The 14,704-nt window shown below is 38.6% G+C and overlaps 1 protein-coding gene across 2 annotated transcripts; it reads right to left on the bottom strand.

The window, feature by feature from the left end:
* Positions 1-39: 39 nt before the first annotated feature.
* On the bottom strand, positions 40-13,121 carry LOC108430236 (matrix-remodeling-associated protein 7-like). 2 transcript variants are annotated; one of them, XM_017702597.2, is made up of 4 exons: positions 12,526-13,121; positions 8,463-8,610; positions 7,643-7,751; positions 40-1,417 (listed from the first exon to the last, which is right to left on the bottom strand). In XM_017702597.2, the coding sequence occupies exons 1-4, from the start codon at positions 12,757-12,759 to the stop codon at positions 1,303-1,305; spliced, it is 606 nt and encodes a 201-aa protein (XP_017558086.2). In that variant the 5' UTR covers positions 12,760-13,121; the 3' UTR covers positions 40-1,302. The 2 variants fall into 2 exon arrangements, with proteins under 2 accessions (XP_017558086.2, XP_017558076.2); XM_017702587.2 differs by having other exon boundaries at positions 8,463-8,616; positions 12,526-13,046.
* Between the last annotated feature and the right edge of the window lie 1,583 nt (positions 13,122-14,704).

Raw genomic sequence — 14,704 nt, 5'->3', positions numbered from 1 at the left:
ATATTCTATGCAGAATGTGAAGCAAAGAAAACCAAAAGCCAACGTTGGCAAATGCTTTATTTGGAGTTCACTGAAATTGCTGGTCAATCACAGCAAAACTATTTATGTTGCAGATTTATGCATAATGTATTACTTTTTTATTTATGAATTACTGCAGATAAATACTTTTGTATCAGGACTGACTGTGTAAAAGCTGTGTCTATAGTGCCTTTGTTTGTTCCTTTGTTTGTTCCTTGTAGACTAATGCAATAACTTTCTGGGGCATTCCGGCCTAGCACAACATCGTACTCCTCAGCCTCGTCCATTTGTGTTTTATATATCGTTCCATCAATCATTCATCACTGTTCCCTCAATACAGTACAGAGCATAAATTACACATACATCATACAACCATTGAAAATCCTTGTGTCAACCAATCCTGACTGCTAGCCTAGCCACTCATCTACAGGCTAACAAATACAGCCAATTGTCAATTCTACATTTATTAAGCACAAATTAAGACATCAGAGTTTTTACCCTTTAAGCCAGAGAAAAGAAGCCAAACTGAGGAAAGATATCTTGATATTCAGGTACCTACCTTGCTGACCTTGCTAACTAGCTTTTAACTTGTCCTCTTTATCTGACAAGTCATTTCTGTCACTTGAGTATATTCATTGTCTTTATTATAATGACAATTTGAAGAAGTTGCATGGCTGCAAGAGAATATTTGGCATCTAAGCAGTAATGTTAGTGGTCTTCCTTACATTCATCAGCTTGTGGGGGGAACAAAGACATTTCCCACAAAAATCCCAAAGCAACGGCAGGTTTTTTTAATTGTTCCTCCAAGCTCCGTGAGACATCTTCAGAAGGGTATTTTCCTTCTAAACCAGAAAATTTCACACTAGATACTACGGTGGCACCACTGTAGAATGCAGAGTTGGAATATTTACAACAGATGTAGTGATATGTAGAGATGTAGACATTTTTTATTGTGGCTGGAGTGTTCCCTTAATACCCCATCAGAGCAAAGGATCTAACAATCTATAAAAACGAACAAAAATGTAAGTAAAGATGGAGAGCAAGTTGCATTCAAAAATGCTGTTGAGCAGCTGGAAGCTGAAAGAAACTTGACTAAATACAATGGCCTTTAGAATTTTGGAGTTGTGGTTCATGTTCAAAATCATGACGGATGGAATCATTTTCACATATCTGTGTGATTTTTCCTCACATCTGAGCATCGACACTGATTGGTTAGGCTAACCCGGCATGGCGTACGTCCCTTCTCTCCTGTCCCTTCTTGCTGCAAGTTCAGTACAGTCTTCTTCAGATGGAGTAAAGCTTGAGCTGTTCCTCCATGTCTTTCTCTGTCACCTCACCAAATGTATCCTGGTTTTCCTTTAGCAGCTTGAAGATAGCGGCTAACTGCTCCTGTTGAACTCTGAAAAGAAACACACTGCAGTGAAGATGACGGATTTAAGGTGAACTTTGGCACAAAGTTGCTCTCTCAACTGTGGACAATCATTGCAGCATCAAACCCTCTCCATAGTTACAGTACAGAAACAAGAACGCAGAACTTCGGCCTGTAGAGGCACCATTTTTACGACAGATGTTTTCCCAGATGCTAAAATGTCCTCTTTCTTAACTGACATAAGCCAAAAGTTCAGCGATAACTCACTAAATGGAACTGTTTCTCCAATGGCCAACAGTGCTCCCTAATCAGATCAGGAAGGATTAGACATGCATCTTCCCAGACAAAGAATTATTTTCAAAGGTTATTTAACCATTGTGTAAATTATTGCTGAACCTTGGCTGATCATCAGAAGCTACTGGGTTTCTACTCTGGACACTGTTTTTTAAATTTTCTCAGCATTCTGGGTGATTCTTTGCAAGTCTTGTAATTGAGTTGACAAAAATCAACCTCACTCCTCATGCAATCACGTGTGTTTTGTCCCTTTTCCAAGATGTTGATCAAGTCATGAAGCTCTTGAGTTACTTAGCTTAGATCTGGAATTAGTACTGATTAATTAAAGTTAGTAGACCTGATAGTAAAAGCATTAGGACATAGTACCCACATACTAGTGTGAATGTAGGTTTATTATACTGAGATCTTTTGCCACACCCAAATAGGACTCCAGATAAAGCATGGTGTTTTAATGCCCTGTCAGGAGATGTATGACCAAGTGTTTTCTTTTGTGTGTCTCAAGATGTTCACTTATTTACTTAGCACTTAGCACTAGCAACGGAGGTGAAACGTGTTGACAACGAGAGTTTATTTAATTCTGTTCAACAGTCTAAATTAAATAAGGGTGTTCTCATGAATTGTTGAGTAAACTTGAGCAAACCAATCCGGATATCATACAGTGAATATCTAGTTAGACCAGACACCAGATGACCCTCAATCAATTTTTAAAAAAAAAATAAGGATATATTTAATGAAATAAATAAAGCAATAGAAAATGTTAAACAACTTGGCAGTAGCGAAGGAGAAAAGGTTCACAATAAAATAAATAAAAAGAATAATAAAAGTGACACAATAACAAACATACCAAGTCATAAAAGTTAACTAAAAACAAATGAAACAGGTGCAAGCTGAGGAGAGGTGGAGACTACAAGTTGAAAATGTTCATGTGACACCAGGAAGCAAAGCTGTAGAGTTTCCTGAACTGAATTCCAGCTCACTGGTGCACTGTAGCGAAACGCTCTTGGCACCTGAAGGTTTATCCAGTCATTGGAACAAACAGAAAAAAGTTTTATTTACCCTGAGCATTTTTGTGATGCATGATGGCCAGTAAGTGCTTTATAGATGAACAGAAGCCAAGGTATCTCTTGAAGCAAAGCCAGAGATGACCAGCTAACCTTTTCATATAGTTCATAGTGGCTACTGTATGGGTCACCAGTAATGAATCTTAAGGCAGAGTGGTATACTCTAAAGATTTTGGAGTAGTTGCAGATGCAGATCTGTATATCACGTCACCATAAACCAGAGCGGACAATTGCACTGCTATATTTTTCCTTGTGTGCATTGGGAAACATACTTTGTTTCAATACAAGAAGCCAGGTTTTTGCCTCCGTTTACATGTAAGCTTGTTAACATGGTGTCTAAAAATGAAAATGTATCTGTACACACTAACTTTTTCACTGCAAGATCCCTTCAGGGTTGTGGTTTTTAAAGCATTAAAATCAACATTAGAGCCTTTAGAAAACAACCGAAATGTAGTTTTCTCAACATTTAAGACGAGCTTATGATCGCAGAGTATTAAAAGGATCATCAGGGTTGCATGCTTCAGGAAAAGAAGTCCAAACTATCCTCTACTGTAATTTTTTAGTGTTAATGGTGTTAAGGGGTCTAGCTACTAAGCAAGGAGAGAAAGGGTGAATTGTAAAGAGACCATATTTTACAGCAGGCGGTGTATCTACTTTACTGAAAGGCTTAGTATTATCAAATAAATGTCTAGCAGCTGCAAAGCAAGCATTAAACACTTGGCAAAGCTCTCTCTGATCATAAACCTGCTAATGATTAACTAAAACATGGGTTGGTATAGGCACTGATTTGTTTTCAAACAAATTAACTGTTGAAAGAGTCTGAAGCTGAATTGGTAAATATCTGAAGGTAAAAGTCTGATTTAGCTTTTCTAATGTAGAACATACATTCATTCCATATCTGCCTGAAGGTAAGCCTTTGGTATCTGTAACATTTCTTCTTGTGAGAGCCCATAGCTTATTTCTTGCATTGAGCAAAAAACTGCAGGTTTAAAAAGTGGCTAAAACATCCCATGCCTCTTTCCTGGAATTAAACGCCGCCATGTTCAGGAAGGTAAACCTAGTGGGCTATGCTGTCACCGTTAAGAACAGCCATGCTTTGCTGCTAGCCTCTCACCACTGAGTACCTCCAAGCGTCCCGCCGCCCACGCAGGAAAGCTGTCGAGAACCGATTAGAGTCGCAACCAGGTGCAACAAGAGAGAGGCCATCAGCCGGGGCAGGGCTCATCTTGACGCGAATGGGCTCCATATAAGTTCTTCAGCATAGTAAAGCAAAGGGTTTCTTTTATATGTTCAGAAAATCGACGCCACTCGTCTTTTGTTCTTCCCTTTCAGTTTTTGTTTGTTTCTTTTATTGACCCAGTATTATAACCTACTCGTTTTTAATCACTGTTTAGACCCTGAATAAAGCATTTGATTCAAACCATCCATTGTGTGTGTGAGTAAATAATTCCATGAGACCGGAGCAATTTCCGTGACAGAGTTAATCAGTCTTCCGTCTGATACTAAAGTCAATAATAAAGTAATACATTGAATTGTCTATAATATCTTCTACAATCTTCACACTCTTTGACCATGATGTATATGTACATTGCCATGTAATGCACTGTTCAAGTACTGTAAGCATGCATAACAGCCAGTTGAACAGAATGAGTGTTACCCCTTTCAGATGTCGGACACTACTAAGTACACTGAGTTGCCACTTTATTAAATACCATCTGTTACTGCATAATTTGTCAGCTACCCTCTTCCCCACTGCAGACAGACATTAGTTTATCAGGCACAGCACTACTCCTTACTGGATGCTTGCTGGGCACTATATCTTGTTGATAAGCCTTGTAAGCAATATAAGCAATTGTGTCCCTGTTTGCCACGGCAAAAATACATTTAATGGAAAATTACACAGAAGCCTCAACTAATTCATATAATACGGGTTTTTCAGTACTTAGTGTGTTTACTCTGTTCACTCTTTGCAGCTCATGCCTTCTTTATTTGGGGGTAGTTTTTTAAATTCCAGTTTGTCAATCCAAAAAAAGACGTTTTCATTTAAGAAATGCCTTAGTTTGGAGGGCTTTTTTCTGTTTTTCCTCTTTAATCTCAACCACAATTAGTGATGCTGATGCCTGGACGGGATGCTCAGTCTATTGTTCTGAGAACATTAACAGCTTCTTTGTTCGATTATTATTTTTTTATTTCTTTGACTGAAAATGCGATACAAACATCGCTGGTAATTTAATAAGACCCGGATGTTTTTCATGTGTTATCTCACTCCCCATTTCATATATAATCCCTTTACAAATATGTTTGCTATTTTAGATGCACGTGAGAAAGAGATCTGTAAGGCAGCTGAGGTAACTCCATTTGCGTGTATCTTGTTGACAGTGCATTCAGACTCAAGCTATATTACCAACATAAAATGTTGACGCATGTGATTATGTGTGGACTTACATAGGTACAGGTAAGGTGGGGTGCTGAGCATTAATCTTTCTAAGCTGTATGGCTAAGGTGCGTCTTACTGACACACAAAGAATGTCCGCACCCCCCACGCACTCCTGCTAGCCTGGTTTGGAAATGGTGCCACTCTGAGAAAAGCTCAACTCTGAGCCATGATCCTTAGACGTGTACAGAATATAAAGACTTGTAGAACGAGAATCCTATTCTGAACTGGCATCAGACTCCTGCCATAAATACTGAAAAGAGATCATGTCTGAGCTTTAGAAGGCTCTCTTCTCTACTTAGTACCAATAAATGGTAAAGCATTTAAAGCATTCTGTAATTAAACCAACAAAGGAGGGGAAACGTAACAATACAGAATAAAGATAATAATAATAATAATAATTATTATTATAATAACGATAATAATAATAATTATTATTATCATCTCATTCTAACGCTCATAGTTATGCCATTTAGTATATGCTTGTATTCACAGAAACTTACACAAGTGTTTGTTATCCACTCAAATGGTTAGCTGAAGTAAACTGGAAGGGCACCAGCATTTCTCAAAATAAAATTATAGCAGCACTATGTAAGATTTTTAGGTCAAAATTGAAAGAAGTAGCATTACTGCGACAGGAGGGAAAAATATCAGTAAAATATGATGTTCGCATGCTGCTGCGGTCTGACCATAAAGTCTGAAATGATCTGGAAGGCATCTGGAATCAGGCTCCCTGATTATTTTCTAACAAAATACTTCCAATCTGAATATCTTTCGCATTGCTCTGAACACTGTTTTTAATAGTATAAATGCTGCATACTAGCTGGTGTTGTTATAATTAGCTATGAATTTATTCACAATATTGCAGCTAATACACCATATCAGAATTGCTTTGCCAATTCGCAACAACTTCACTCGAGCTGCTTTCAGAAAACAGACCCGTATCATTCTACTGTTAAATGTAAGTTTGCTTAATTTAATTGAACACTCTTTCTAAAACAAATAATCATCTACTGCTTTATTATTAGTAGTAGTAGTATAAGTGTATATGTTAATGATAAGACACTATTTTCGCTGTCCCCCTTGGTCAAGATCACCTGTCTAGTGGCCCCAGGTACCTTGAGACCCCTTATAAGACAACGTGAACCTCTTAAGAGAGATCCTAAAGGTGGTTCTAACTCTCCCGCACCCAGAAGTCAGATAGAGTAGTAGTTAACAATACAACACATTATTATGGAAACGCAAATCCCTGTTTGGTCAGAAACATAGATATTTTAGGCCGTCTTAAAAACCCCTAATGAGATGTTCGCTTTTTCTGAAACACACCTAGACTGTCTCTCTGGACAAGAACGTCTGCCATATGCTAAATATTAAACTTTCAAGTTACCCTCTTTTTACCTTGAGCTCCTGCCACCAAAAATTTCTATGTATAGACCTGAACAGGGAATACGCTGAAGGCATATGACAAATGTGTGCAGATGGGTGGCAGATTTTATCCTTTATGTCATGTACCCTGATGACATACATGTTATAAAGATTTATTTAGCTTATTTATCCTTTGCCTATTCTGCTCTCTGTTATTCTTGCTCCAGTGTTTGTTTCTCTGAGTCAATATGACTTTCTAGGCATCAAACAACAAGAGGAGCTTATATATGCTGTTGTTGCTGAGGTAGCTGTTGCTGTTAGAGTAGCTGAGTTATTGGAGTGGTAAGGTCCAAGGATGGAGGGCTTTGAAGAGCCTACCTTTGCGACTAGTGTGTTGTGTCCTCTCATATTTTCCCGTCCCCATGTTTCACGCTGGAGTATGACTGGGCTGGGTATTTTTGGTCTTTGTAAAGACTCGCTGTCTGAGTGCCTTTTCACTAAGTGTGATGTTTTCTGCATACAACACTTAATACGAGTTCAGATATTTCTAAACAAACTGCACATCATAGGAAAGAAAACATTTGATTCTGTACATGCTCCCTGATTATGACCTTAATTGATTTTATTTTCTGTCTAAATACTTTGAATATCTCTTGGTTATGGGAGCTTTTATGCACACTATTTTTCAACAACTCACTTGATTGTTTAAAAAACAACTTGCCTCTGATTTAGTAAACTGCCTTTAGTGAATCTTCTCCTGTTAAACAGGAATTAGTGAAAAGTAAACTTCATTTTCTTCTTAGAAGGTGTTCTGAATTTTTATGTATCAAGTCAAACGATATAATTTAGCTTTTATTATTACTTTATTATGTATTATTAACTTTTTATTAGCCCTCCTAACAACTTATTGGCACTTCAACTACGCAAACTTTTTTAAATATTTTTTAACATGCTTGGTATATAATCACCTCAAGAAGGCTATTGCTACAGATCCAGCTCAGAACTTTATAATGAAGTATTTATTTGCACAACTACTCAAATCTGAATCACAACTAGAATTGTTAGCTGTTAATTATCATATTACTATTAGTAAGCTACTACCTCCGTTCTTCCTCCAGCTCTTCTTTACTCATCATCTTCTCAAGCTGGCTTGTTCGCAGCATTCCAGGCATGTACCTCAGGGGCTTCTCCTCATGACCTCCTTTTTTGACTGTAAAGCACACATAAGTATATATATATTTATATTTATATATATATATATATATATATATATATATATATATATATATATATATATATTTTTTTTTTTTTTTTTTTTTTTTTTTTTTTTTTGCACTGTGACTAGGTTATTAAATTTTTCACAGCTAGGGAATACAGTTGGGATTTTACAAATTCTATATATTTATTTAGATTTCAAAAGGAAAGAAAAAACAACTGTATTCCCTAGCTGTGAAAAATGTAATAACCTAGTCACAGTGCAAAAAATAAATAAATAAAATAAATAAATAAATATATATATATATATATATATATATATATATATATATATATATATAACATTAATTAATTAACATAATTAACCCATTCATGTCCTGTAACTACATTTAGCATAAAAAAAAGAAAATGCCATACAACTTTGTAAATGGTCAAAAGTGATAGGTTTCTATCTAAGGTAAACATCATTTTTATTTTTCTCAATTATACATAATTTTCACTATTTTATTCATAATCAACATTTGATTTTCTACTGTTTCTATTATTTTGCCACAATTGTATTAAATTAATATGATACATTTAGTGATTAAATAAACGACATAAAACCCAAAGTGAAAAATTTCATTTCAGCAAGCTCAGAACATATGGACCAAGGGAAATGGAACATTTCAGATCTGGACATCAGTTTGTGAAAAAATAAATGTACCTGAGGGAAAGCTGGCAGACTCATCATTCCGTGCAACAGCAGCTTCACATTTATTGCCAACAAGCACTTGGTGTGATTTATATGGTTTCTCCTCAAGGTTCCGGACTGTGTGAGCTGTGGACTGTGATTCATTGCCTTTGCTTGAGAGCTGTTCCTGACAACATACATGGTTATAGGGGCAGAAAGGGGAGGTCAGTTTAGTTATTCATTTGTACAGAGGGAAACACTGCAATCTGTCAGCTGTTGGCCAGTTACAATGCATTGAAAATATCCTAGAATGTGTCTTCTAAATCATTTACCATGAAAATATCTTTTTTTTCTACAAATGCCATATACACTCACCAAGCACTTTATTAGGAACACTATACTAAAACCGGGTAGGGAATACTTTGCTCTGAAAACAGTCTCAATTCTTCTTGCCAAGGATTCCACAAGGTGTTGGAAACAGTCCTTTAAAATTCTGGTCTATGTTGACATGGTTGCCTAATGCAATCCCTGCAAATTTTTTAAAGGCACGTTCATGCTTTGAATCTCCTGTTCTACCACATGCCAAAGGTGTTTTGCTGGACTAAGATTCGGTGACTGGGAAGGCCACTGAGGAACATTTAACTCATTGTCATGTTCATGAAACCCATTTAAGATGTCTTTGACATCATCATGCTTGAAGTAGCCATTAAAAGGTGCATAAATTGTGGCCATGAAGGTATGCACATGGTCAGCAACAATACTCAAATAGGCTGTGGCATTTAAACAATGACTGATTGGCATCAATCAGCCCGAAGTGTGTTAAGAAATTCTTCCTCATACCATTACACCACCTCCACCAGCCTGGGCACAAAGTAGGTTAGGTCCATGCATTCATGCTGCTGGCACCAAAGTCTGACCCTAACATCTGGGCCTCTGCTGAAAACTAGTTTCATTAGACAAGGCTAAGTTTTTTCAGTCTTCAAATGTCTCATTTTGGTGAGCCCGCCTGCTCTTGGCTGACAGAAGCAGATGTGGTCTTCTGCTGTTGTAGCCCATCTGCCTCAAGGTTCAATATGTTGTCCTTTCTGAGATGCTTTTCTTTTCACCACAGCTGTACAGAGTGCTTATCTGAGTGACTGTAGCCTTTCTGCCAGCTCAAACCAGTCTGGCCATTCTCTGTTGAATGTACACTTACAGACAGAAGACTAATTAAAGAGAAAATCTGATTAAATGAGTGGAGAAACATAACTAGTGCAGATGCTTTCACACAGGTGTACTGCAATATATGACTAAACAATTAACAACCTACCATGATCTGTGGCATGTATAAAAATGCAGAGTTGGCCTCAATTTTGGATCAAGATGCCAAATTGGAAAAGACCTGAGTGACTTTGAAAGGTGGTCTACTGTTGGGGCACAGAGCTTCAGTCATAAAGATTGCTCGCCTGGCTATTGTTTCAATAGGAATCTGCGTTTAGTTCTATGCAAAAGACACTGTACATCCAATGGCAGTGTGTTAGTGCAATGTTTATGGATAAAAAGTAGAGCAACAGTTTTTTAGGTGACTGAAAATGTTACTACGGGATGTGATCAGGCAAGAACAGCATATCTGCAGCTGGAGAGGGATATTACAGTAGAGCTGGCACACACACACCCCTCACTATTAAGACAAATACACAACCCCAATTCCAATGAAGTTGGGACGTTGTGTAAAAGATAAATAAAAACAGAATATGTTGATTTGCAAATCCTTCTCAACCTATATTCAATTGAATACACTACAAAGACAAGATATTTAATGTTCAAATGGATAAACTTTGTTTCTTGCAAATATTCACTCATTGTGAATTTGATGCCTGCAACACGTTCCAAAGAAGTTGGGACAGGAGCATGTTTACCACTGTGTTACATCACCTTTCCTTTTAACAACACTCAATAAGCGTTTGGGAACTGAGGACACTAATTATTGAAGCTTTGTAGGTGGAATTCTTTCCCATTCTTGCTTGATGTACAACTTCAGATGCTCAACAGTCCGGGGTCTCTGTTGTCATATTTTGCACTTCATAATGCGCCACACATTTTCAAAGGGAGACAGGTCTGGATTGCAGGCAGGTCAGTCTAGTACCCGCACTCTTTTACTACGAAGCCACGCTGTTGTAACACGTGCAGAATGTGGCTTGGCATTGTCTTGCTGAAATAAGCAGGATGTCCCTGAAAAAGATGTTGCTTGGATGGCAGCATATGTTGCTCCAAAACCTGTATGTACCTTTCAGCATTAATGGTGCCTTCACAGATGTGCAAGTTACCCATGCCATGGGCACTAACACACCCCCAGACCATCAGAGATGCTGGCTTTTGAACTTTGCTGACAACAACTGATAACAACTTTCAACTGATAACAATCCGGACAGTCCTTTTCCTCTTTGGCCCGGAGGACACGACGTCCATGATTTCCAAAAACAATTTGAAATGTGGACTCGTCAGACCACAGGACACTTATCCACTTTGCATCAGTCCATCTCAGATGAGCTCGGGCCCAGAGAAGCCAGCAGCGTTTCTGGGTGGTGTTGATATATGGCTTTCGCTTTGCATGGCAGAGTTTTAACTTGCACTTGTAGATGGAGCGACGAACTGTGTTCACTGACAGTGGTTTTCTGAAGTGTTCCTGAGCCCATGTGGTAATATCCGTTACAGAATGATGTGGGTTTTTAATGCAGTGCCGCCTGAGGGATCGAAGGTCACGGGCATTCAATGTTAGTTTTCTGCCTTGCCGTTTACTTGCAGAGATTTCTCCGGATTCTCTGAATCTTTTGATGATATTATGGACTGTAGATGATGAAATCCCTAAATTCCTTGCAATTGCACGTTGAGAAACATTGTTCTTAAACTGTTGGACTATTTGCTCACACAGTTGCTCATGAAGTGGTGAATCTCGCCCCATCCTTGCTTGTGAACGACTGAGCCTTTCAGGGATGCTCCCTTTATACCCCCTTTATGTTCACCTGTGGAATGTTCCAAATAGGTGTTTTTTGAGCATTCCTCAACTTTCCCAGCCTTTTGTTGCCCCTGTCCCAACTTCTTTGGAATGCGTTGAAGGCAACAAATTCAAAATGAGTGAATATTTGCAAAAAACAATAAAGTTTATCTGTTTGAACATTAAATATCTTGTCTTTCTAGTGTATTCAATTGAATATAGGTTGAAAGGGATTTGCAAATCATCGTTTTCTGTTTTTATTTATGTTTTACACAACGTCCCAACTTCATTGGAATTGGGGTTGTACATTTAATCACTTTATCCTATGATGAGACAGTTGTATCCTGCTGGGAGTGGCCTTGTTCAGGATAGTAATGCCCTGTTTAATAGTTTAATACATAAATCATATGCTATGCCCTTCACAGTCATCAGATCTCTACCCAGTTAAACACTTGTGGGAGATTTTACACCGAGAGCGCTCTCACTACCATGAAGTGAAATCTCACTGAAGTGAAATCTTTTGGGAGAATGGAGTTCCGTCTCTCCAGAACAGCTCCGGAGACTTGTACAATCTTTGATGGATGTTACATATCGCCTGGTTTCAGCTTTAAGTGTGATGCTGACCAATCTCTGTTTTGGGATTATTAAATTTGCCTTTGTGGATGTGAAATTATGCGAGAACTTTTTTGCTTTTATCAACACCAAAGCCACAGAAACAGTACATCTATTAAACAAAGACAGGGTTTTACTGATTGATTGATTGTGTACAGTTCCAAAACAAGTACAAGATTGTAGAAATGCCTCTAAAATCTATTCAGTTACAATTATGTAAAAACTTTAATGGCAGAGAGGCGCATACAGGTACATGATAAACACAAAAAAAGGTTTTCCAGATCGATCACCACCAAAAATACATACTAAAGTCCATAAGACATATGTTGGTTCACTGGTCGTTTGGAATAATAATTAAAGCGTTTTTTTTTAGAAATAAATCAGTAGATTTTCCCTTTAAATCCGCATGTTATTTATTAATATAAATAAATATTTGTGAATGTAAATATGCCCGCTGTAAGGTTATTTAGATGGTGATCAGCATACCCCCCCCCCCCCGGTCCAGCCTACCTCAGAGCGCTCGGTGGTTCTCTCCCTCTCTCCGGTGCTGTGTCCGAGCGCCTCTAGCGGCCTCGACAGCTCACATTCCTTATGTGTGTCCTCCGAAACGTCCCTGCTCTTCGGGGTGGATGTCGAATCTGCAGGACGCTCGTTTTTTCTCAACACAACAGTTGCTACGACCACAGCGAGCAGTGTGAAGACGACTGCGGGCAGGACGACCCACGCGTCCACAGGCGGGTCCATGACGTCCTGTGTGAACTTTGTAGCTGCTAGTCGCTCGCTTACATTGAGCTTCCTCTAAGGAATCTTCGGACGTCTTTATTTAAATTTCGTTATTTTAAGAAGCCGTCGTTACAAGCAGGCTTTAAGCAGAGATGGGTAACGTACAAGCTCCCACACCCCGTTTTAAGAGCCCGTTTGGATAAGAAAGGGAAATCAGTGCTACGGCTAGCTGGACGGTACTGAGCTCTAAATCCTGCTGTGCGGTTGAGCACTACATTCAGCGGGGCTTTTGCGCAGGCACTGGGGCCTAACTACACATATGTGGAATATGTAAACCTGCGTTTCTCGAACGCAGCAGTGCAGCCTACCCAGTCTAGTTTGTAGACACGCCGTGGGCAAATTCATCACACTTAAACCTAGACTGAAAAGACTTTTCAGGCGTAAATCACTATTTGTACTGTAGTTTAGTCCAAAAACTAAGCTTAATCCATGTTTGGGAAACAGGTCCTAAATGTCCGAAAGCTTCTTCGCAAATCAAGGGCATTAATACGGGGGAAGGCGATAAACTGGAGCATTGCATTTAGCCACAAAAGCATTAGTGTGATCAAGTGTGGATGCTGGATTATTAGTTCTGGATCACAGACGCCACTCCTGCTCCTCCAAATGTTCTGGATGGCACTCTAGTGGTCCAAAGAACGCAGCTCCACTGCTCAGTGCTGGAGGCTTTATACCCATCTAGCTGCTCCAGTGTCCCATTCCGTTAGCAACGCTTTTCTATGGCGACTGTACAAGCTGTGCTAGCAATTCGCTTAAAGTTTTGACTTATCATGGATGTCTAGATTATTTAGGTCATACACATATGCGCCGTTGTCTGCGTTACTGCTACGCAGCCCACTGTTCTCTGGAGTCGGTCCGAAGGTTCTTCCTCTTTTAATCCACATTTTCAAGATCAGACTTTCCATGTTATACAACTTGTAAATGCCGTTAATTGTATCGTTACACATTTTAGAAAATGGTTTTCAGTAAAGGTAATGGTTCTGTTTAGAGCCATAAGTTCTATTTATAACCATTTGTGTAATAGTCCTTCAGATCGTCAGAGAACGCGCTGCATGTGGTTCTATAGAGCAGCACAGAGGGTTCTTCTATTGTTACAACCTTGACATCGTAATAGAACCCGACCCCCACCCCTGCCCATCCATAATCGTGGTACAAGCTTCCCAGTTTAGTTTCAATAGTTTGTACTTTTCCAGACTAAGTGGATTTGCATCATTTTTGAAGACGTTTCTCTACAGACAGGGGCTCTCTAGTAAACAAAGCGGTCCTATATAAAACCGTTAACACTCAAAAAACCCTTTGCATGACTAAAGGTTTCGCTGCATCGTAAAAGACTGATGAATGTGCTGTAAATGGTTCAATATTCGACCTTTTTTTAAAAGGATTCTCTCTGGTGTCAAAAAGGGCTCTGCTTTTGTTAAGGTTGACACAATAGAACCCTATTTTAGTGCTAAACAGAACCATCTACACCACATTCTGAAGAACCGTTTAATCCTGCAGTTCTTTTGAATGTTCATGGTTCTATATAAAACCTTTACTGAATACTCTTGAAGAACCATCTGAATGTAAATCAGTGAGATGTAAACTGTCAGTGACAAATGCTGTTCTAGAGACGGGCACAACTGTCCACATTGGTTGCAAATGACAGTAAGGGCTAAAATCTATTCAACAAAATAGTTATGAACATAGTTAATGCCTAAAACGTTTTAAATCGATTTTGGATTTTTTTTTTTAAGTTTATCATGGTAAAGAGGTCCAGGCAGGTACATAATACAAAAGTATGACAGATTTACCCCTATTTCACCCCTACCAACAATACATATAAAAGCACATAAGACATGTTGGTTCACTGGTCATTTGAGCTAGTAATTCAAGTAGCTTTCGAAATAAATGTGCAATTCCTCATTTAAGT

Source organism: Pygocentrus nattereri, chromosome 13 (assembly GCF_015220715.1).
Source record: "Pygocentrus nattereri isolate fPygNat1 chromosome 13, fPygNat1.pri, whole genome shotgun sequence".
Classification (NCBI taxonomy): domain Eukaryota; kingdom Metazoa; phylum Chordata; class Actinopteri; order Characiformes; family Serrasalmidae; genus Pygocentrus; species Pygocentrus nattereri.
The sequence above is the reverse complement of the archived record's forward strand: the minus strand, read 5'-3'. Positions and strand labels throughout refer to the sequence as shown.

Bases quoted from the DNA above. Each gene is read 5' to 3' on its own strand.
- LOC108430236 (XM_017702587.2), bottom strand. From the start codon at position 12,759: ATGGACCCGCCTGTGGACGCGTGGGTCGTCCTGCCCGCAGTCGTCTTC. The intron at 8,617-12,525 runs GTAGGCTGGACC...GTATGTTGTCAG, and splicing joins GAACCACCGAGCGCTCTGAG to GAACAGCTCTCAAGCAAAGG. The intron at 1,418-7,642 runs GTAGTAGCTTAC...GTTTCTTTTCAG, and splicing joins GAGCTGGAGGAAGAACGGAG to AGTTCAACAGGAGCAGTTAG.